The following is a 24,675-nucleotide window of genomic DNA, read 5'->3' as shown; positions in this document are numbered from 1 at the left end:
CACACACACTCACACACCGAGGGCACAGCAATTTGGGTAAAGTGCAGTTTACTAAAAGTCCTTCAGTGCCCTCTAAAAGTCAACTACAATCAACTACACCCTTTTGATTACAGTATTTTTTGCTTCAGAATTTACCTTTATTCTAAGAATTTGCTTAATGTTACATTTATTAATTAAATAACAGTGCTTATTAAGCAATAATACCATATCTAGTGTAATATAATGTGTGTAAACATGACGGAATGCAAAACTATTACACAGAAACACAATGGTGTTATGATACTATGTAAAGTATAGTGGAGGAATGAAAACGTACTTAAAAGAAAACAGTTACATCTGGGGATAAGTAAAACAAATTCAAATGAAACAAAAAACAATTTAAAAAAGGCTCACCTGTGACATTGACATAGACTGTGGTGAAGGCTGCCAATGGTACAGCAGCGACATTCTGAGCTCGAATCCGCAGCATGAAGTTCCTGGTGGTCTCATAGTCCAGGGGCTCTGCCACCAGGATGGAGGCTGAACCATCCTCTCGGTTGGGGGTTAAGTAGAAGCGAACTGGCATGTTGGTCTCTGGGACCATGCCATCCTCCAAGTTGTAAGTTACCCTGGGATCCCCAAGAGGGGAGGTGGCTTTGATGGTCTGTTTGGAACAAAGAAGAGGATTGAAGGTAAAATTTCATTTAATTTAATTTAAAATATAATAGGATACCTCACTCATTTAAGCCTGCATAACACTGTGGGACTTTTAGTAATGGTCTACAGCCAGTACTAGTCCCAGTGAAGACCCATGTCAGTTGTTGTAGATGACATGAAAATAATAAAATAACACAACAAAAGACAGCTACACTGACAGAGTTGTCCTATTAGTCATCTTACCCAATGACCTAACTTTTGACCCAAAATAATCTCCGTGTCAGCAACTCCTGTGTCCACACTAACATATGGTCATATACTTGGTCATGTAAACATGGACAATTACTTGTATATGTAGTCAGTTTCTCCCTTTTGGAATAAATTGAGTCCCCAAAGATAACTTTCTGGTGTAAGTGAGAGATGACCAACAGAACAAAATCCTAAAAACTGACAGCATGTTTCCAATTATCAGTTTAGAGAGCTAGACAAAATGCTGAATGCCAGCAATGATCCTAAGGACAGGAACAGAAATGAGGACAGCTGCTGCTGAGCCTCAGTGGAAGTATGCATTCTAAATAGTGAAGAATTATCTGCCCCAAATGGAAAAAATTTTTTGCTCATAATAATGAACACTAAAATATTACCGCAGTAAAGTTTCAAACTGAGAGACTAGACAACAACCTGCTGAAATCATGTGGGATCAAAGGGAATACACTCTTCATTCTGCAATCTCCCTAAACTAATTAAGGAGTGGCTACTCAAAGCTGATGCCATATACACCCCAATTAAAATCAAAAATGCCATCTCGGACGTGATGTGGTTTGCCTAGGGATGACCTAGCTGTATCTATTCAACCTGCAAAGCATAGAAGCTACAATAATGAGACATAATATCAGGCATGCAGAATTGGCAAACATTCCTGACTACTGTATGTGCTGATTTAGGCCATAAAAACCTCACAATTCCATGGTAGAGCTATTACAACCCGCTGAGAGTCACTGCGTCTTTGCATAACAGTCAAATCAACACTGAACTGCCATCTCGATTAATACACCGTACTGTAGGGACCATGCTCTCTCTCTCCCTCGCTCTATGAGCATCTCTCACAAAGATAGATGATGTTCACACACGCATTCTCATGTAAACTACTCTCATCTGTCTTTTCATTTCCATCTTTTGATTTTTATTCATCAGCAACTTTAATGGAGGGTAAGGATCATTCTTGGTGGGTTGAATACAGTATATATGTATGATAAGTGGTATATAGTTGTGTATATACCATGTCAAATCTGAAGCACAGGTAAGTGTACATAGTTAATTCATGATTCATGATCATGATTATGTCCATGATAGTGCACATAATGTCCCATTATTGCACATTAGTCGAGGAGTTGTAATGATTGTAATCCACGGAGAGACAGTAATCCAGAGACAAAGAGAGAGATTAAACGAACACAGCAGAACAGAACAGAGCTGAAATGTAGGGTGGAGCAACCTCAGCGCCCCATGCCTCTGCTGTCCATCTCTCTGCATGAGGTAGATGAGTTGTAAAATTTGATTACCACAGGAAGAAAGGATTTCCTGTGGCGTTTTGTGGTGCATTGTGGTGGTAACAGTCTACTGCTGAAGGTGCTCCTGTGCGTGACCAGCACATCGTAGAGTGGGTGAGAGTCATTGTCCATTTCTCCGCAGTTTGCACAGCTTCCTCCTCTCTGACACCCCCACCATTGAATCAAGCTCCACCCTCAGGACAGACCCTACTGAAGTCAACCACCAACTCCTTTGTCTTTTCAGCAATAAGCTGCAGGTGGTTCAGCTCACACCACTAATGAAGAAGTCCACCACGCCCCTGTACTCAGTCTCTTTCCCAGGTGGCAGGACTTGGAGTTATATTTGTAGTCCGAGGTGTAGAGGGTGAAGAGAAAGGGTAATAGGACCATACCCTGTGGTCCCCCCGTGTTGCCCACCACAGTGTCAGACATGCAGCCCTGCAGTCTAACATACTGTGGCCGACCAGTCAGATAGTCTGCAGTCTAACCAGGGGAGCATCTACAGGCATTGCTCCCCAGCAGGGCATGCCGGATGGTGTTGAACGCACTGGAGAAATTAAAGAATACGACTCTCACAGTGCTACCTGGCCATTCCAGGTAAGCATAGGCACAGTAAAGCAGTGACATGATGACGTCTTCCACTCCCACCTTTGACTGAAGGGGGTCCAGTGATGGTTTACCCAAGGGCAACTCAGGAAAGTCAGTGCCACTGGTCTGTATTCGTTGGAGACACTAGGGTGCACCTTCTTACGTACAGGAACCAGGCAGGATGTCTTCGACAGCACAGGGACCCTCTCCAGACTCATACTAAAAATGTGCTGTACTCCACACACTGTAGCTGGGCGGCACACACTTCAAGTGCCCTGGCTTAAGCCATCGGGTCCCGCAGCCTCACCTGGAAGAAGTCTTCTCAGTTCTCTTCTCACCTGCTCTGCTGTGAAGGCCGGTGCACAGTGTATGTTGGGCCCTGTGCTGTTGTTTGGGAAGAGCTTGTGTGGTGGGGGAGAAAGCCATTGTAGTGTTGTTGGGGGAGATTGTGGTGGTGGGAAGAAAACAAGTATGGTGTTGTTGGAGAGAATAGGTGGTGGAGGGGGGACAGTAGAATAGGGGGTAAGATGGTTGAAGAGCTGGGGGAGGGGTGAACAGGGCCCCCACCATCAAACCTGTTGAAGAAAACATTCAACTTGTTGAAGGTGGATCAGGTTGTGATCTGATCTTTCGAGGGAAGGGAGGGCTAAAGAGCATCCTTAAACACTGGTGTACAGCGAACGTGGTTGAAGTCCCCAGATATCGCAGTGGAGGCATTCGGGTCTGCATTCTGTAGTCTCACAATGACTGAGTGTGTGACGTCAATCGCGAGTGACGCGTTGGCCCGAAGGAGGAATATAAACAACCAGGACAATGGCATGGGAAAACCCTCTTGGCAAATATGGATGTAGGCTCACAGCACGCACTTCAATGTAAAGCGACACACATGCTCTTTAACCATGATATGACCAGGATTGCACCATTTGTTGTTAACGAGAATAGCAAGTCCCCCACCTTTCCTCTTGCCACTCTCCCTGCAAATCCTGTCTGTTCAGTCTGGAAACCATCTACAGACATGTTCGAGTCAGGGATGTCTTTGTGTAGTCATGTCGCCATGAAAAACAACACACTACTGTGATAATACTCTCTCTCTGACTCCTCGCCAGAGCTGCTAGCTCGTCCATCTTGTTAGCCAGCCATCTCAGGTTTCCCATCGTGATGGGATTTCAGGTCTTTCCCTTGCCAACAACAGACCAATGGTGTAAACAATGGCTCCATCATGTCCTGACGACAAAGTAAAACTCTCCTCCTCTCTCTCCTCCTCATCTTTGGACTAACTAACTATACTAACTAACTAATTTATGAAAATAAATAAATAATAAAATAATAAAACTTAGACTGTACTAAATAAATAGTGAAACACTAGTGTAACTTATTTGCAAATTAACATTTGCCAAAAATTTGCTGCACAGACTCCCCCACTCCCTACTAGAGCCTAGCGTGGAGCAAAGCAGAACGCGCTTCGCTTTTACGCCATTATGTGATACAGCATAAAAGTTCTGAATGTTTAATATTTACAATCAAATGTATCATTCAAAAGACTGTTAATCGACCAATACAAAACCACTGAAAATGTTTTCAGGAAGTATAGAAATGTGTGTATATGTGTGATTTTATTGTGTGAAAGCATTTTTCTGTGAGTGCTGGCTACAGTGTGTGCGTTTCAGTAGTACCAGATTTGTGAGTGCATGCCTGTGTGGATGCATTTTTGTATGTGTTTGCTTACTTGCTTCTTGTGCCTATTTATATGTCAACATGAATTTGCACATGTGCATATGTATGCTGTATGAATATGGATGCCTGCTGTTTTCCTGTGCCTTTGACTAATTCATTTATCTACTGCACATTTCTTTCTTTAATAGGATTTGGAACAACTTATTGCTGTACTGTAATTGCACTATAACTCTATTTCTGGTTTATTTCTATTACTGTGTCTATTTGTTTTTATTGTGTTTTAAATTGTGTACAAATACTGTTCTTATTTGTTAGAAATAAACCCATGTGTGTTAGTGCAGCTGCCTCCTATGTGTGCCAACTGCCACACCCCCACCCCAATGTACCACAATGGGTGTGTCTCGGACAGTGTTTTCTGGTATGACCACGCTGTAGCTGTCTTTCTCCCACTGTGGAGGCTGGTTCTTCACGTTGGTGATGGTGACGGTCAGCTCCACTGAACTGGTCCTGTTCCCCCCGTCTGTAGCCACAATTTCCCTGGTGATGAAGGTCCTCTGTGGCATAAAGTCCACACAGATGAAGAGTGGAGAAAAGAAGACGAGTGAAGATCAAATGGTATGTTCTTATGTTGCAGATTAGTGTGACACAGTGATACTTAGTTACATAGTTCCCTTAAGAAGAGAAATTGAATGTAGGCTCAATTTGAGTAACAACAAACATACTTGTATTATATTGATTAAAGCACATAGCCCACTGTGGAGCCACAGAGTTTTGTAAACCTTACAAGAGCAATTAGTTTTAGCCACTGCAATCTGGGGAAATGATCTGTTTTAGTAACTAAAGAAAATAACCAAGAGCCTGTACTTCCAGTGAGGATTTGTTAGCATATGTTGGAGAACAAAAACAAACTGTGATGACAAAAGTTGGCTTTTTTAAAATTTTGTTCATGGCCTTTCATGCACCATGTGATGGTTATTTACACATTCTGCCCTTTTAAAAAGGTGTTTCAAATTCATGAGTGCAAGAATTTCTTTTCAAAGAGCTAGTTTTTCACATGACTTGTTCTATGAAAAGTAATTTTCAAGATTTTTTTGTAGTTATGCAGTTTTAAAATTCAATCTTTGCTCTTAGTAATTAAGACAACTGAGATCATCGCATTGGCAAAGGCTGAAATAAACGTGTAGGCAGTGCCTGCTTGTGTATTATACTTTATGCAGTTGTACTCATTAGTGGAAAAGTTTTGTATCTTCAAACATGGATATGTTCTAGTGAGCCATTCTCTCAGGCAAAAATACTGGCATGGTGCCAGGTGTTAGTGTAAGATGCAAGGTGCTGAGGATCCTGAAATTCATTCCTCTTGGCACTGGAAGATGGTGAGTTGTTGCTTTTTGGGCTTTTATAATTGTGGCACTCATCTGAGGCACAGACTTGTTTTGCGCACACTACGTGGCAGTTTTCTTTATTGCTTGTTCATGTTCCCACCAAGGTTGTATTTCTTACTGTTAGCAGAGCAAGGGGTTAAAGGCAGTGAAGTGAGGAAAGTATCAGCAATGTTATTTCTCCTGATGCCAAAGAAAAGGCTCCAGTGAAGACATTATCCCATATTCAGGCTGCCTTTCTGCTACTCGCCACTGGACTTCTACTCCTCACTCTCAACAATAAATTACTTGAATGCAAATATACTTGCTTTTCTGGCCATGTACTGGGAGAAGTAGCATGTTGTTTTAGTTGTAAACTGAAGTTCACTGATAGCATCTCATGAGTTCTTGAGTGAAATTATGAAATGACATAATTTCCTTAAAGTGCTTTTGTGCCATTGGAGGTGGTTTGGTATTATCTGTTTGTATACAGTATGTGTGTACCTGAGAAATGGGTTGGTTCACATACACCCAGCCTGTCAGGGGATTGACCCTGAGGTACTCCGGCTGTTCACTGGACATAGAGTATGTGATGGCTGCATTGGTGCCAAAGTCATCGTCATGAGCTGCCACCCGCAAGAAACTAGTCCCGATCATTGTATCCTCACGGAGGAAGTCTATGGGAGAAGAAGAAGAAGAAGTGGGCTTTATGCCTCAGTGGTTCTGTAAGGCCCTAATTTGCAGTCTTCTATACTGTATTTGTCAGTACAGTGGGAGAGTGAGCTCAATGCATTGCAACTTGTGAAAACACAAGCAAATTGAGAAAAAAATCACGACTTTGACAACACACGTGTCACATTTAGAACAAAGTGCTGCAAACAAATAAAACACAAGCTAATTAAGAAACGCATTCACCAATTTTACAACACATGCGGTGAAAAGAAACACATGGCAAATACAGAAAACACAAGAAAATACCGAAACACTTCAAGTCACGGAGAACAAGACAGAACTTAGCTAGAATAGCTAATGTTAGATGTAGCCAATATCTCCTTTAATATTGGATTCATGCCATCACAATGTTACAAAAAAAACTTTGTTAGCTCATTTCCATGTTCATCAGTCAAAACAGTGAAGATGTTTTCTTCATTTGTTTGTTTTCAGTTCGTTTTCATATGTTTTCTTACTGTAAGTTGCAGTGGGTTGAGCTCAGTTACTATTCTTAATTTACACTAATATCTACTTACACTCATATCGGATGTTCTCAAACTTGGGACTGTTGTCATTCTGGTCCAGGATGAGGATGTTGAGCTGACAAATGCCAATCAGTGGGTCAGCTGCCTGGTCAGTGGCAGTCACTGTCACTGCATACTCCCGTTGGCGTTCGCGGTCAAATTTCCTGGCTGTCACAATTACTCCTAGAGACACAGAGATAACAAGGTTGATCAGACAGCTAAATCATACCAAACACTGCTTGGTCTTGCGCACCCAGAGCATTTGCAATTTAACACCAAAATGATTTCCTTTGTTTGCCTTGAGCTTCAAGGCAAACTTTAAGGACAGTAGAGCAGGTGAGGAGCAGAATGGGAAAGGAAATTAGAGTTTTTCAAAAGTAGTTACCAAATCCAAAGAGAATTATATTTATAAATCATTTTAGTGATGACATTTACATTATTCCCTGCTCCACTAAAAGTATTATTGCTGATCACATGTTTGCCTATCATTAGTCTTTATTTTTTTGGTATTACATCTAAACCTTCGACATGAGAAGTAACTTCATGTAAACATGCAGATGCAGCATGATAAAGTAAGCTGCCTCATGCACAGGTTCTCTGCTGCAGTATTTGGCCTTGAGATTGTTGTTTCCAATACATTTCCCTAGATAACAAATCAGAGACAATTTTACATATCAAACAGGTTTTGAACCACAATTTTTTTGCGCGACTATTCAAAATCAGATAATACAATGAGTTAGGCTGAAATATGCTTCAAAAACATTTAAAGTGGAACAAAATTTGACAGCTTTGAATTATGATCCTTTATTTTAGCTGCAAAATGATAATTACTGTACATTTCATTCTTTCTAGTATTAAAAATGATCTACAACATCATAGCTTTAAATTGTAGACTTATAAAAGTACCCTGCATGACTGTATCAAGAATGATAGATATGCTTAAAGTAATTAAGCCTGCATAAGAATCGCCACTGGAAAAAGTATGTGTATTCTTTTATATGTGTATGTTTGTGCAAGTGAAAGTGAGTGTGTGAGTATGTGTGTTTTAGTACCAGTGTCTGGGTGTATACTGAATGCGGGCACAGTGGAGTCTTTGTGCATGAAGCCGTATGTGACCCTGCCGTTGGAGCCCTCGTCAGCATCCACAGCATGAACCTGCAGAACGAACGTCCCCGCCGGCTGGTTCTCCAGGACCGACGTGCTCTCTCGGTACTGCTGACACTGAGGACAATAAGTCAGGGCGCAGAGAAGACAGGTGGGAGGAAGCAAAGATCATGACCATGTAAGTATGGAGAAACTTCAATACTCCATTCTAAAAACTATAAGCAAGAGTGTGTGGGAGGTGGAATGTTTCTGAAAGGACGGATTAAAGATTGTTTTCTGGTGGGACAAAAAGTGTAACATGAACACAAAATAAGAAGGAAAGTAGGAAGCATGGGCCCTGCACCTTTTCCATCCATTTGTTTTCTACATTTGCTTGTCCTGTATAAGGTAGATACTGGTAGTGGGTTCAGGGGTTTTGGGATTCTATCCCAATTGGGCAAAGGTGCTCAATAGGTGCTTGGTGATGTGCTCACTGTGGCTCCTGTGCTTTGGTAAAGATGAAATCTGCTGATCTATTGGCACCCAGTGTTTAGTGCTATCCAAAACATGTCTTTTTGTATTGGAAATGGAGCCAGCATTTCACAGAGAGCCTTCAGCAGTGTACCAGAAGATAGCTGCAGTTGTATTGAAGAAGACAAATTTTGAGTGAGATGTTACAAAAAATATTCTGTTAGCCAGATTTTTGATGACAGAATATTTTAATGCACTCTAAACTGCTCATGTAACTACAATAGGAGCTGTATAAAAGGTAGAGACAACACAATATTTGTAGAGGGTTGTGGTTAACCGATGGTTCACAGACAAAATTATACATATCACATGTGTAAGACAAATAAAAAAACTGAATGCAACACATGAACATTTACACCTGTGACAGTTGTGCCTGCACTACATGCATTTAACGCCTGTGTCTCCATTAGAGTTGAATTCTGTTTAATTTTAAAATTCAACTCTAAAACATTAACCCTACTCTCCATTTAACACAACATGAATTCTTGGAATCATCACACAGATTCATTCAGCGCTTTCCGTTCTCGGTATGATGGAAGGTAGCTGCTCTGTGTTTGAGTTCTCAAAGATTTTGTCAATCACTGAACTTGTCAGACACAGAAAGAGCTTTATTATCCTCATTTGAACATTGCCTGGGTTTCACGCACTCTCTCTACTCTCTCTACCCTAATTTTCCCCTCTCTTGTCTCTCATCGTTCTCTCTCTTCCTCTGTCTCCATCATCTCTTTTTCTTTTTTTCCTGTCTCACTGGAGCGTTGATGCTGATGTGCCACAGACACGGTGGAGAGGAAGGAATCCCTCAGTACTGCTGGCCGATGCCTTCCTTTGACATCTAATTAATGACAGGAACTTTTTTTTATCTTTATCTTTTTTTAATTTTTTATCTTATCCCTTACTTCCTGCCTCTTCTCATTCTTGCTATCCCTTCTCCTCTGTCCTCCATTCTTTTCTTCATAGGGTGGCTGGTTTCACCCCTTTTACAGCCATTAAAGAATGCAATAAGCTCCCTCTCAATTTGAAAACATGCACAGATTTCCAGATTTTCTCCCGTGATGTTAAAAAATATGGATTTTAAGCAACCAGTTTTGTCAGCATTAATTTGATATTTTGACGACCGTTTTTTATAACTTTGGATGTATGTATATAACATTTTGATATTTGTATTTTGTTTTGTGTTTATTCCTATGAAATGGGCTATTGTGTGAGTGTGTCTGTGTATGTGTGTGTGTGTTTACGCCTGCGTGGGTATCAATAGGTTGTTTGTCCATCAGTAGTGGAGATGATAGGTTTGGCTCTATGTTTTATTGTTTCCTTTCACCAGCCCAGGGACTTACAGATGGAAATTAGTTAGTCGCTAAATCTGGTACAAAGCATCTCCTTTCTTTTTCAGATTAATGTATTTTGTATATGGTCCCTGATACAAATAAATTTAATAAACTAAACTTAAAGATTGTGAGGAGCGAAGGAATTTGGAGTAGAACTGTTCAGGGATAAAACAATCTAACTTTTTCTGTTTACCTTTACTTTGAAAGGAGCCAGTTGAGGTGTGGAACGTGGGAAGAGACCCCAAGTGGTGGATTCAGTACACACACCGCAGCAGGTTTGTTGGATGGTTATTTTTATTTGTGTTGTTCCTGTGTATTTTGTTTTCAACAGTGTAGTCAGGCATGTAGTGAGAGATGTACTGTTCTATGTTTTCTGCCCTCCTTTTCCTACACAGTATGTTATAAATGTCCTGGGTATTTTTTGGTACTATAAATGTTAAAATGTGTAAATAAACCTATGAGAGCGGGTAACAGGGGTATTGAAGGTTAATAAATAAATGTAGTCTCTCTTCTATCCATCTATGTTTTTCTTTGTTCATAATTTTTTTATCTGCTTCATTTGTTGATTTCTTTTTCACCTTCAGTTATCTGTCTTTTCATTTTTTTTTTTTAATTCTCTCTTTGACTCAGAAGAGGCATGGTGAGTGGGGGGTTGGGGGTTTGTTTGTCCGTTGCAATCAGCATCCTGCCAGCAGAGAGAGAAAAGAATGAATCATGGACTTGGAGTATGATGCCAGCAGGAGATTCCTGAGAGAGACAACTGAGCATACAGAGCACATGAAACACTGTGGACCAGGGATCCATCTCTTCTTTCTTTTTTCTCATCTTGTCGCCTGTCTCTCTGTTTCTTTCTGCTAAGAGAAGAAGCCAAGAGGGAAACACTTGGCGCTCACTTTCCCCCTGGAGAGTGTTAGTGAGGTTTACTGAGCAAGCCCCCGCTCCTAATCTTGGCTCGCGAAACCTTGGAGGGCTTGAAAAGTCACCTCATTTAAAATTGAGACATGGCTAGAAAAAAAAGGAGGTGGAGACATAGTGCTTCCAGAGCGGGTGGGTTGGGATTTCTGCCACATCCTCAAAGCTTTAATTAAAAGGCCGAGATGATGTAGGCGAGAGATGAGAGAGCAGAGACACGGGTCAAGCTGGCTAATCGCTCCTCCTGAGAAGCGAGATAGAGGCTAATAAATAGCGGAGATAGACAGACAAAGAGAGGGAGACAGAGGACTGATGGAGGAGAGTTACAGAGAGGGGTCTGCCTGCAGGGCTTCTGGTGCAGGCTCCGCTCTCAAGTCAGCTCCATTGTCAGGACAGGAAATAAACAGATTCTCTTTTTTTACGTCCCCCAAAGGACGTAACTTAAGGCATGCATATGTTCGCCGTCAAAATAGCTACCACTATCAATATGTGTAAATCTAAATCACGTAAATTACAGAATGTTAAACATGTGTGTAGGCTATTTGTCATTTTAAAGGTAGTTACACCAACGGTGGTAATACGCTGTTTTCAAACTACAACAGCGTGCAAAGACTTTGCTGGCTGTATGAATTCATCTTATTAATTACTGTTGGTGCAGCAATTATGCTATAGCAAAACAACCTTGTTTCTCTCTCCCTCTCCCTCTCTCCCACAGGACAGACTGGATCCAAGGATTGTACATGACTGCAAAAAGGCAGCAGAATGGGTTAAAGCAACCAAGCATGTGTTTTCAGCCAAGGTGGATTTGCCCGATGCACTGAAGATGGGGGAACGGGAACTGGCAGAGGCTGCAGCTTTGGGTTGAGGAAACAAGTGAGGGCCTGGACGAACATGAGAGGGAATCCATCTTGGAGCCATTCAAGTTTGTGTTTTACAACATTAAAGACATGGAAGTTTTGCGAAGAAATTACAGATAGCCAAGGGTATTTGGCATACTGTGAATGCTGAATGGACAACTAATGACTTTGACTACAAGTAGTAGCGCACGACTATTGTTATGAAATGCTGTGTTTGCTGAATAAAGGGCAATAGAACATTTGATCATTTTGTCAGTTTGTCAGATCGCTGTGTCAGTTTTTTGCACACACACACACACACACACACACACACACCAGGGCAAATTTAGGTATTCCAGCAGCACAAGGACAGAAATAGCACAGACAATTAGAACCAAATATGAAATGAATGGTGGTTAAGAATAAGAATAGAAAATAAAAATACACAAGAGAAGCTAAAATTAAAAAAAAATCAAAAGCCAAGTAATATAACTTAAGCCAATAGTGCAGTACAGTCTAAAAGTTAAATGATAGTGTGTAAAAGTAGCAGTAAAGTATGGTGTATGTAGGAGTTAGGTGGTGCCATCTACTGTAATAGCACACAACAGAACGGAGTATATAACGTGATGAATATTATATATAAGATGTTGAGGCTTATGACAGAAATAAGAGGCTAATTATTTAATAAATATGGTTTTAACTATGAATTGATGTTGCTAGGCTACATGGATGGAGTTTATGTCCTAATTTGACAGAATACCACAAAATCCCTTCCACCGGAAGTGTCTACACGATTTTATTTAGTATTTTTTTAATGCATTTCCTGTCCTGACAGTGAAGCTGCCCTGAGAGCAGAGCCTGCAACAGAAGCGTCTCCACACAGGCGACCTGCAGGCAGACCGTCTTGGAGTTACATGGGATAGAGGCAGAAAAAGAGAACTAGTAAAGAAAAGGATATAGTGAGAAGTCATTGAGATATATTAAGAAGACAAGAAACAATAGCAAAAAAATTGCATGGCAACCAGGAGAGCAGATGTTTATCCAACACTGTTTCACAAAGCACAAACACACAAACACAAGCAGATAATAAGACTAAACAAGGTTTAATGATGTGAGAGTGCCATTGCTCATCTTACCTTCTCAAAGACAGGCTTGTTGTTATTCACGTCGTCCACTCCCACTAGGACCTGGGCTGTGGATGACAAGGCCTGAGGTCCGCCTGAGGCGTTGTCATCCGTTGCTGTAACGTTGAGGACATATTCAACACCCTGGAGCAGAGGGGGCGGGCTGGAGCGCAGACGGATCAAACCTGCAACCGAACATAAGAATAACAGAGGTTAACAGTCAGCTCGGCAGCTCCACCGAGTGTTTGATAGTGACTTTAATGTTAAGTCTATATGGATAACAGAGTTCCAAAAAAACCCGCCCCCACCTACATGTAGATGCAGAGCTGAATGTGTACAAGGATTACAGTAAATCAAAATACTGTCCCACCTCTGGACTGCTGGCCTCTATGCTGTTTACAACTAAGTTTAGAGAATGGGCAGCACAAGGCACATAATGGTTTAATGGGTTTCTTTGCTTCAAGTGCAGTCCATTGTACCACCCTCACATGTTGCTGGCATTATCAAACGATTGGCCTCTACAATTAGACAAGTCCAGCCCAAGACTGTCCACCATGGCGACCACACAATCTGCCAAACTTTGTCCTGGATGGTTCTGAATTGTCTCAAAAGCCAGAAAACGCTTCACTGCCTTACGTTCATTGCCAAAAAATCTAAAGATAAATGTTAACTCATCAACATGAGTTAGGTCGAGATTTGAATCTACAATGACAATGTTTTTTTCTCCCATTGACTTAATGAACTCTTGTTGAGTCAATGTTGACGATAAGTATGAGACACTCCCCTGCCCTTCTGACCATATGTTTTAATGTGTTCTGCCAGAAACGAGTCAAATTGGGATATTAATTCTAAATCCCCCAAATAGTTTCCGTTGTGTGGCGATTCCAGGAGCTTGTCATTTCATCTAAATGCCAGTCCTCTTTCTCCTAAAAACTTGATGACACAACATGTCACTGAACATCCATCCAATATTGCCTCACATCCAAAGTTTGCTTTATTAAGGCTGAGACAATTGCCCCAATGCCACTCAACCTCTGCATCAGTATTAGCATTTTGGACATATGGGCTGGGCTCCTCTCATGTTCAGAAATGTGGTGAAGATGTTTCCAGTTGAAAAAAACATGCACAAATGCATTCTTTTTTGTCCCAAAAAGTTTGCAGGCGAAGCAAAATACATGTCCAGTTGATGGTGAATACAGCAATTCTTGTGGTTCTAGTTGTCCATTAGGCAATCGACTGCACAACATGTCATTTGTTAACAAACTAACCCGACCACCTGGACTACAGTCTCTTGCCGATGTGGGGTACTTGTGAGGCCCCTCTTTCAATGAGAATCGTTTTTATTTTGCCACTGTGTATATATATACTAGATAGATAGATAGATAGATAGAGAGAGAGAGAGAGAGAGAGAGAGAGAGAGAGAGAGAGATAGATAGATAGATAGATAGATAGATAGATAGATAGATAGATAGATAGATAGATAGATAGATAGATAGATAGATAGATAGATAGATAGATAGATAGATAGATAGATAGATAGAGAGAGAGAGAGAGAGAGAGAGTTTTTGTTTTTTTCAGTCAACCTTTATTTAAATCTCGAGGAACCATTGAGGGCATGCCCTCATTTTCAATGTTGTCAAGAATACAAAACAGAATAAATACACACAATAAATAAGTAACGTGAAAACAAACAAACAGCAACAGAACACAGTTAAAAACAATTACATTCAAGTGCGGAGTAGTTTGTAATCATGATTTTAAATTGACCTATATGTACAAATGTGTTGAGTTTAGTGTGTGTTGTAAAATGTTCCAAGTGTACAGTATGCAGCACAAAAACCAAAAGCTGTTTTCCCAAATTTTGTGTTTGCACAGGGGACATCAAGCTTCAACCAATCACTAGATCGAGTCAAATAATGACTGTGAGACCAGTTTAATAGGAAGTGATATATTGTGGTAAGTAGCCATTAAGGACTTTATAAATAAATAGAAAACAACACCTGTCACGTCTTACTGTTAGAGATACCCACCCAACCTTTTCATACAAGATGCAATGATGAGTATAATAACTGTCACTGGTACTAAATCTTGGCAGAGTGATAAACTGAATCTAGTGGTTTAAGAGTGGAGGCAGAGGCGTGTCTATAGATAACATCACCATAGTCCAAGACAGACAAGAGGACTCAATTATCCGCTTCCTACTGAACATTGGAAAAGTAGCTCTATTTCTGTACAAATATAAATATGTTTAGCTTTTTTTAGCTTGCTGACGAGTGTATCAATGTGAAATTTTAACGCAACTTTTTGATCAAGCCAGATACCAAGATATTTGTACCCTCTCAATACTCTGTCCATTCATAGTGGTAATATGCAAACTATTGTCCATAATATCTCTGGCTCTAGAAAATAGCCTGTATTTAGTCTCACTTGCGTTTAGGACTCATTTAAAAAAAAAAAAAATGCATCATGCAATTTGTCAAAGGCTTGTTGTAGTATCTAAATGGCTGAGTGTGCAGTATTTGCAAAACAATACAGAATTGTATCAAGAAATCCAAATTGAACCTTGTGGAACCCCCTTTGACAGTGGTAGAAATACAGAACGATCGTTTCCCAAAATCACACTTTGCTCAAACCATTTACAGGACTTAAATTAAAACCAATATCACGTAGACTCTGTAGGAGCATAGCATGGTCAACAGTGTCAAATGCTTTTGATAAATCAACAAAGAGGGCAGCACAATATTTCCCTTTGTCAACAGCAGATACAATATAATTTATAACCAAAGTAATAGCAGTAACAGTACTGTGTTTAGCTCTGAAACCAGATTGGAGTGGACATAACAACGAATTTCTTGAGAGGAAAGATTTGAGCTGATTATTAACTAAAGACTCCAGGACTTTAGCAAGACACGACAGTTGGCCGATAGTTATTAAGATCACTTTTTCCCCACAGCGCGTGATCCATAACAGTCTCACACCAGCCAACTTCCCTCTGTGCCCGGGCTGTTAGTTCAATTCAATTCAATAAAATTTTATTTATATAGCGCCAATTCATAACAGAAGTTATCTCATTGCGCTTTTCCTATAGAGCAGGTCTAGACCATACTCTTTATATTATTAATTACAGAGACCCAACAAATCCCACCATGAGCAAGCATTTGGCAACAGTGGCAAGGAAAAACTTCCTTTAAGAGGCAGAAACCTTGGACAGAACCAGACTCAATGGTGGGTGGCCATCCGCCGCTGCCGTGTTAGGTTTTGAGAGAGAGAGAGAGAGAGAGAGAGAGAGAGAGAGAACGTAGAATTATTTTTTTTTTTTTATGTTTTTATTAGTGCTAGCATTATCCACTATGGCATCATTAGGAGGCAGTGCTGCTCCACCACTACCACACGTCTCAATGCTGCAGTCTTCCTGTGAACTTGGGCTAGCAGTAGAGCTGACCAATGAATCACAGCAGCAGCAGAGGGAGGAGGACAGAGGACAGCAGGAAGGACTGATACTGACTGATGCCTGTGTTCTTCATTCTTTCTAAACTTCACTCAGTATTTTGACGAGTATGATTTATTTTATTAACATTTTAGATTTGTTTACAGTGAGATATTATTGAGTTTATATAGTGACTTTGCTGTTGTAAACTTCACTGTTGCTGCTCTAGAAACAATATTTAGTTATATTTATATTCAATTCTAATCCTGAATGTAAAGACAACCAGGCTGACATAGTAACTGTATAGCTAATATACACACTTCAATATTTGTTTATTTATCGCAAGTCATATCGTCAACGTTATATTGAAACAAAGTTATTGCACATCGCAAATTTTCCTGATATCGTGCAGGCTTAGCTACCAGCACATTTACTTACTACAAAAATTATTTACACATTAAAAAAAAGATAATAAATCTTAAGGCCAAGGGCCCCCATTGGCTCCAGGGCCCTGAGCATGTGCCCACTTTGCCCATGCGGTAATCCGTCATTGGCTGTATGTGTGTGTAGTGGACACAGCACTCTTGGCAACCAGGAGGTATGAAATGTGAATTAAAATGAAAAGTGAAATGATGATATAATCCACACAAAACACGATACCATAGAAAAGTGGAAACAGGTTGAAAATGACCCACATTATCCTTCACAATCTCTGTGCTGTTGCAAAGGCACAATAGTTTCCTTTGTAAATAAGAAGAAAAAAGCCAAGCCATAAGTGAGAAAGAAGTTTCTGGTTAGCTCTGAGAGAGACTCCATTAATTATGGCTATACAACATATGAATAGTTAAAGTGATTGGTATTCCCTTTTAGCGCTATCATTCTGGCATGACATTTTAATGCTGTCTCTCTTTCAGTCCAATGTAGGCGTCTCATCTGCATCCCACTCTCTGATTTGAATGACTCTCCTCCACTCTGTATTCATCACACCCTTTGGTGCTCTGTTAGTGTGTGTGTGTGGGCTAAAAGTGCAAACACACTTATTACATCCTCCTTATCTTCAAAGGCAGGGGCAGGTGATATGGCTGTCATGTGTTCATTTGGTTAGTGTTTCACAAGAGACCCTGGAATTGGAATCATATGCATATCATAGATATGTATGTGTGCATGTAATATTCATCTTTCTATCTCTGTTCTGGCTGTAGCAGACCAAGGGAACTGATGCGAAAAATTACAGCAAGACCATGCATGATTTTAATTTGTGCGTCCATCCACAACTACTGCACCAGTAATTAGTAAGTAAGTAATTTGTAGATCAGTCTGGAAATTAATGATAAAGGAAACAGGATGAAGCAAAGAGCTCTACTCAAGTTAATTCTGTACTGCACATGTACAGTATGTCCCTTCTGTTTGCTTTTGAGTGTGCATGTGCATATGTGTGTGCGTGTCGCACAAGAGATGGAGGATTGCATGGAGGAGGTGTCTGCCTCAAGGTGTTTGCCACAATGGCTGGTTCCCTAGCACTGCTGTCCATGGTTAAGAGAGAGAAAGAGAGACAGAGACAGAGAGAGAGTGTGTGTGTGTGTAAGAGATAAAAATAGACAGGGAGGAAAAGAGAGAGAGGGAAAGATGATTCCAATTTACAGCTACAGAGGTGTAAGGGGAGGACACTTTGCCTCAAGAAAGACGTGTCACATACATTGTGTCAGACACATAAATGCATAAATATTTTCACACACACACCTACACAGTGAAACACACATGGGTGCACACAAACACTTACATTTAGCAAACACTGCTACACAGGTTTATGCAGAGTATAATAATAATAATAATGATAATAATAATAATGATGATAATAATAAGTCCAATAGTGAGTTTTTTTCAGGCCAGACTATACCTAGCCAGCACTCTGTATGCAGAGAAAACCGAGGGAATGTTTTGCAAAAGCTTTTATGTAGATAACTAATATGCATTACAACCTAATTTAATGTTATTATGCTATTTCATAGGGACAACATGTTGCCTTTTGTGTTAAGGGATTCTGTGGTTTAACACAAATCTACCACATGCATGCCGTTTTAAGCTCTTTTCAGTTTTATTAGTCTTGCAAAGTTGACCCAATTTTCACAACATTCTGCACACAGCAAACATGGTCTGTTGGCTCAGAATTTTGTTATTTACCGCTGTAAAACACCAATGCTTTTAATATTGAAGATACATGCAACATAATTCTTAAATGTCTCCGGCTAGAGTGCCTAAATTTTGATATTCTCAGGATCAACCCACAAAGACAATCTTTTTACCTATTATCTCCAGAAAAAATGGAATTGTGATCCTTGTAACCATGCAATTGTGACACACAAAAGAAGCGGATGGCAAACAGGAAGAGATCCATAAATTCCTAAGAGGAATATTTCATATTAAAGAGTATCTAAACCCCTAAACCACTTTTTCTTCCAGCTGAAAACTAATGTATATGGGTAATTAGTAGTGTTGATGGAATCAGGTCCAAATCTCGACATTTTGAATTCTACATAATGTGTTATAAATATGCATAGCGACTGTTGAAACCCGGCTATTGCAATTGGATTTTGCTTTTGGCTGATCTGGAGGCAGGTGATGTATATGGTGGCAGCTTTTTGAAAAGTCACATGTCACACGTTTCGCTGCTCTGATTGGTTGTAGGTCTGGGCCTGCGTCCAGTCTGCAGGTCTGTCCAGCACAACTCACAAGGGTCAAGAAACTCAGGTCAAACTGTCAAAGTAGGCAGTGCTGATCAAATATGAATCAAGATTCTGTTACTGCATTGCCTATCCTCAAATGGTTTCAGAAACACATTTTAGTGTACTGTTTGTAATTTGATAAAGTTTGTGACCAGGCTGTCATTTATTTTCCTGCTTGAAAACAGCCCAAGCACCGCCCCGTCACTCAGCGCTATGTTACGTCACACATTTCTTTGCTCTGACTGGTTGTAGGTCTATCCGATTGCGCCCCCTTCCAGCACTGCCCATGTTGATACTTTTTTTTACATTCTAGAGGCATTTTTTGAATTTCCAGGGTAGAGGCACTTCAGCCAAAACTTTGGGGTTTAGTTACTCTTTTAATAATGTGGGCATCCAGTCTGTGCTACATTATTAAAACTCACAGTATCACAGTGCCTTGCTTTTGTGTGTTTGTTATTCCCATGTCCAAGTTGGTACATTGTCAAGTTCACAGGAAACCTGGCTGAATAGACCCAGATCAAGATCCTAACTATTTGTTAGTCTTTTTCTCACATCTGAGGTGGCTGTTAATGGACCAGACTGGTGCCCTAACTAGTTACTTATTGCAGATGTTCCCAAACCCCAGGCCACGGACCAGTACGGACCTCTGAACATTTGCTACTGTATTATACATCTATTCCTTAACGGTCCATCAGGGAAACAATTAGTTATTTTTTTAAACATGTGAATTCACTTAACAGAGCATCTATTTAAATGTATTCCATACATCTAGCTGCTACTACTAGCTGCTGTTCATTGGCTGTGTATTGAAATTTTTACCGATGCCAAAGGGTTTTTCCTGGCTCAGAATGGGCCTGGGGGGTGACTACACACGACACTAAGCATGATTGGTCAGCATACAGTTAGGGCTGGCCGATACGGCTTAATAATAATAATATCTCAATACTTTTAGGCTAATATACCATGATGTATGATATACAATATACACATTTCCTCTAGAATAACATACTGTAAATTCTTAAATAGTGCAAACATATGATGAACTTGTAGAATGATGCATTAATGTAGATTAAACTACCCAACAGCATTTAAAGTAGTTCAAATTAGCACAACCTTAGGTTGCAGTATAATAGTTACTGTGTGTTGTGTTTGCTGCCACAGAAAATAAATAAAAAGTCCCTGTTTGTTGCTGCGCCATCTTGTACTCTTCACAGCAAAGCTGAAGCTAGCAAATTACCAGCTACGAATAAGGCTAATGTCAATTAAAATAGCCTAACACCATAGGTCTCCCAAATAAGTTTTGGAGCTGCAGAGCTGGAAGCTGCGGGTAGAGTAATCAGAGCGATCAGATGATTGATCGCGTTTTCTCTTGTGATTTTATTCCACCACAGTGAACAAAATCACAATGACTCATAAAGTTAGCTCAGCTGCTAACTAAGTTAGCTTATCACCATCTGGACAACTGTGCTGTGAAAAGAAGATGGTAAACAGAGACTTTTATTTCTCTGCGAAATAAAGAAGATATCAAGAATATCGTTATCACAGAAATACCCTGAAATATCGTGAAATTATTTTAGGGCCATATCGTCCACCATTAGCAGGTTTAGCCTATATGGTTTACCAGCTGAGGCTGGTGGAAATGGCATTAGTGTTGCAGGTATTTGATTATAAACCAAACTTTTGGAGAAATGAAAATTTTGACCTGATGGTGGCACTGGATGAAACATTAAGGGATCACAATTAATCATGAGGGGGACATGAATGTCTGTACCAAGTTATTTCTTGGCAATCCAATAATAATAATTATTGAGATATTAAAACCACAATTGTCAATGTCATGGTGGCATAAGGGGTAATGTCTGGGAATCAGGAATGTCTGTACAAAATTCTGTGCCAATTTATCTGACAAATGAGATAGTTCACTAGTTAAGTGTAGTGCCACCAGCAGACTATAGGAAAAATTAGGGAATCACCAAAGTGTGACCATTGACCATTTTAATTTATGTAAAATGTATTTGAGTACCCTGAAAAGTGCTCTACAAATAAAATGTATTATTATTATTAATTATTATTATTATCATTATTAAAGTCATTAGGCTTCATCCTCTGGGGACCGTGAATGTCTGTATAAATTCCATGGCAATCCATCCAATAGTTGTTAAGACATTTCAGTCTGAACCAAAGTGGTGGACCAACCAATTAACCTTGCCATCCCTAGAGCCATGGTTAAAAACAGATAATTTTGGTTTTATTTGCCCAGGTTTTGAGATATTCAGAGATTTCTGCCTCCATCCCAGGCAGAAATCTTTGTCTCAAAACTTGGGCATTTAATTAATTAATTAAATAATTAAATTCAACAGTAATTTGGGTGAACAGACCCTTTACACTAGTAGTAGTAGTACTGCAGTACTAAAAGTAGCAATAGTAATGGTAGCAGTAGCAGCAGAAGAATGTACAGTAATAGGTACAGCAGTAATGGTGGACAGAAATAGCAGCAGTAGTCATAGTTGGACTGTTGGCCCCTAGAATCATGAATTTGAAAAAAAAATAAAAACATGTATATCCATACCAAAGATGCATTAAGAGTGTAAGCACTAGTCCACCCTTCTCTCTCTCCACCCACGCTGCTCCAACAGCGCCGGGGAGTGCACTCATGCTTAATGAATTGAGACAGAGGGCCAGATAAATGTGACCAGTTCAGTTAAGGCAGCAGGGAGACAAAGAGAGAGGCTACGGCCTGCTCGCTATGTTACATATACAGGGAGATCCGGAGGCGCCCTCTAGTCCGATCCCTTTACTCTGCCTCTGGTTGGCATAAACATCTAATAGGGCCTAAAAGCCTTAGATGAGAGCAACACATGCTGGGTAAGTGGTTGAAAATGGGACATGGAAAAGGTTTTAGGACATTTCAAGAACAAAGCATACAGCTAACATCTGTTCTAATCTATGAGATATGTGTCCCTGTAGTATGGGTTATGGCCGTGTGTATCTGTGTTTCTCTATGTGTGGCCTGTATATGTGTAGATGTATACATACACACACGTTTGGTTCTGTGTGCAATTCTGTGTATGCATGCAAGCAGTTGTTTGTTCATTTGTATGATTTTGTCTGTGTATGTGTTACATGCATGCTTGCATACAGTGTAAGAGTGTGTGTATGTTTCCATGTCTACCAATGTTTCTGTCTTTATGTGTGACTATGTGTGTATGAATGTACAGTGTATGTTTTATGTATAACAGCATGCCTGCATGTTTCTGTACAAGTTAAATTGTGTATGTATGTGCATGGGAATGTTTATTATTCAATAAAATAAGTACAGTGAGTTTGACACTGTGTGTTGCTGCTAACAGAGCCAGCACATATCATTGCTTATCAGGGATGGAGAAGATGTTTCTTCAGGGGTCAGTGAGTAGCCGTCACTTCACATGAAGGCAACCAGGAGGGAGGAAGTAGAAGGACGAAGCAAGGAATGGGTGAGAGACAACACAGAGGACGGAGGACAAAGCGGGGCTGGACAGAGGGAGTGCTTCCTCCAGTCAGCATCATGCAAAGAAATTGCGAACTGGAGTTGGGAGAGAAAGAGGGAGAAGTGAAGAGAAGGGATGATAGAAAGAGTGACAAAAAAAGAAGGAGCTTTAAAAAAAAGAGCAGGACATGGAATAGTGAAGGAGAGAAAGAGAGAATAACAATATATTTGCCAGAGGGAACCAGGGAGAAGAATGAGGGCATAACAATGTGGGTTTGTTACATAAAGCTAGGATCAGACACAGGTCAGCACATCAGACCAAACACAATAGATAGGAGGCGAGCAGTTCAGGAGGAAAGACTAAATAATAGAAATAAAACAAGACAAAAGGACGTCGAACGCTACCCCATCACCAGTTATCACCAGAGTCTTCACTGAAAACAAACTCACCTACTGCCTCTGTCTCAAGGAAATACTCTTTTCCAAAATGCCATAAAATGTAGCTGAGAAAAAATGAAGTTGATCGAAGCCCGTTTATTGGCGCCAGCATTTCCCCTTAGCTGTCAGTAAATACTTCCTCCCCTCCAACTGAGCGGGTGTTTCTGTATTTATGGGTTTTAATAGGAAGAGCGTGATCATCATATTGACCGGCCTGCTCGGATCTTAATGGGTGCCTTAAATCTCAGGGAAACGCACTGTATTCTGGGTGAGTTACAGGCAAATTAACATGGAGAGGGAGGCCTGCAAGGCTGCTCCTGCTGGAAGGGAGGAAAACAATCGCTTGAATGATTGTCAGACATTTAGGATGAGTCGGGGGTGGGCCAACGAGAGGGGAGAGGAGGCAAACGATTTTCATCAGTAGCAGAGAGAGAATAAGATAGGTTGGAAATGGTTGGCAGCATCCATTGTGTTCGCCTTCCATTATAAGAATCATAAAATTGTTTTAATGACCAAATTTTGGGCTCTTTGAAACAAGATATTGGATCATATTACAAGCATTATGGTGTCACACTTTTGGCTCACACACAAACAAACAGACAAATTGTGTAGTGCTTTATGTGCATCTGCATTAGGCTCACCTCCCTCTGTGTGTGCGCATGTGTGTGTGAATATGACTGGTTGTCAGTTGATTTACTGTAAATCCATCACTACTAAGGGTGTGCTTACTAAAGACATGCACTGTGATAGTGGCATAGAGGAAGGACGCCGCAGCACACTTATAGGAGCTCAGATTTGTGTTGCAGAACCAGAATTTTGTCCTTTTTCTCATCTCTTCTGTGTTGCATGTATAGTGACTGTTTTACCTCACCTAAATGTTAGCTATCTACCCAAATCCTACTTTTAGTTACAGTATTTTTTATTAGGACTGATAAAGTATAATTATACTGTAGAACTGAAACATTTAATCAATAAGTCGATTAAATGTGAGGACATGTTTTGTGCTGACTAAAACGTTCTGCACATACAACAACAACAAACCCTGGTTTACAGCTAGACTCAGGCAGCTTCATCAGGCCAAGGAGGAGGCCTACAGAAGCGGAGACAGAATCCTGTATAACCAGGCTAGAAACATGCTGATAAGAGATCAGAGTAGCAAAGGTTACACTGAAAGGCTGAAAAACAGGTATTCAGCCCACAACCATGCATCAGTGTGGGGAGGCCTGCAGGACATCACCAGCTACAGTCAATTCAATTTTATTTATATAGTGCCAATTCATAACAGAAGTTCTCATTGCACTTTTCCTATAGAGCAGGACTAGACCGGACTCTTTATAATATTATTTACTGAGACCCAACAAATCCCACCATGAGCAAGCATTGGCGAGAGAGAGAGAGAGAGAGAGAGAGAGAGAGAGAGAGAGAGAGAGAGAGAGAGAGAGGTTTTGGGAAAGGGTGGGATGGGGGTGGAAGTGAGGGAGACAATGCAAATACCACCTAGAATTTTTAAATTAGTAGAAATGTAATTGCAGTGTTAATATTACAAAAAGAGTAACCCAAAAGAGATATAACAAAATATTGGAGAAATATGATCTCTTTTCCTAGTTCTTGTCAGTACACGTGCCGCAGCATTCTGTATCAAATGGAGAGTCTTAAGGGACTTATTCGGGCAGCCGGATAATAAGGAATTATAGTAGTCCAACCTAGAAGTAACAAATGCATGCACTAATTTTTCGGCATAATTTTGAGACAGTATGTGCCTGATTTTT

At 40.3% G+C, this 24,675-nt stretch overlaps 1 protein-coding gene and 1 long non-coding RNA gene across 5 annotated transcripts in view; one reads left to right on the top strand and one right to left on the bottom strand.

The window, feature by feature from the left end:
• The window catches only part of si:ch211-186j3.6 (neural-cadherin), a 310,397-nt gene that overhangs the window by 153,191 nt on the left and 132,531 nt on the right, over positions 1–24,675 (bottom strand). For all 4 annotated transcript variants that reach the window (XM_044167606.1, XM_044167542.1, XM_044167692.1 and 1 more), the window contains 6 exons: positions 12,865–13,037; positions 8,094–8,262; positions 7,054–7,224; positions 6,311–6,483; positions 4,835–5,002; positions 394–643 (listed from right to left, as the gene is read on the bottom strand). In XM_044167606.1, the coding sequence (XP_044023541.1) occupies positions 394–643; positions 4,835–5,002; positions 6,311–6,483; positions 7,054–7,224; positions 8,094–8,262; positions 12,865–13,037 (1,104 nt within the window). The remainder of the gene's footprint in view (positions 1–393; positions 644–4,834; positions 5,003–6,310; positions 6,484–7,053; positions 7,225–8,093; positions 8,263–12,864; positions 13,038–24,675) is intronic.
• LOC122862827 lies at positions 4,926–12,211 on the top strand. Its single transcript, XR_006374853.1, has 4 exons — positions 4,926–5,063; positions 8,091–8,323; positions 10,188–10,255; positions 11,608–12,211. It is a non-coding gene; the product is annotated as an uncharacterized LOC122862827 (long non-coding RNA).

Source organism: Siniperca chuatsi, linkage group LG1 (assembly GCF_020085105.1).
Source record: "Siniperca chuatsi isolate FFG_IHB_CAS linkage group LG1, ASM2008510v1, whole genome shotgun sequence".
In the NCBI taxonomy this organism is placed as follows: Eukaryota; Metazoa; Chordata; class Actinopteri; order Centrarchiformes; family Sinipercidae; genus Siniperca; species Siniperca chuatsi.
Note: the sequence above shows the minus strand (reverse complement) of the source record. Positions and strands in the feature narration are given on the sequence as shown.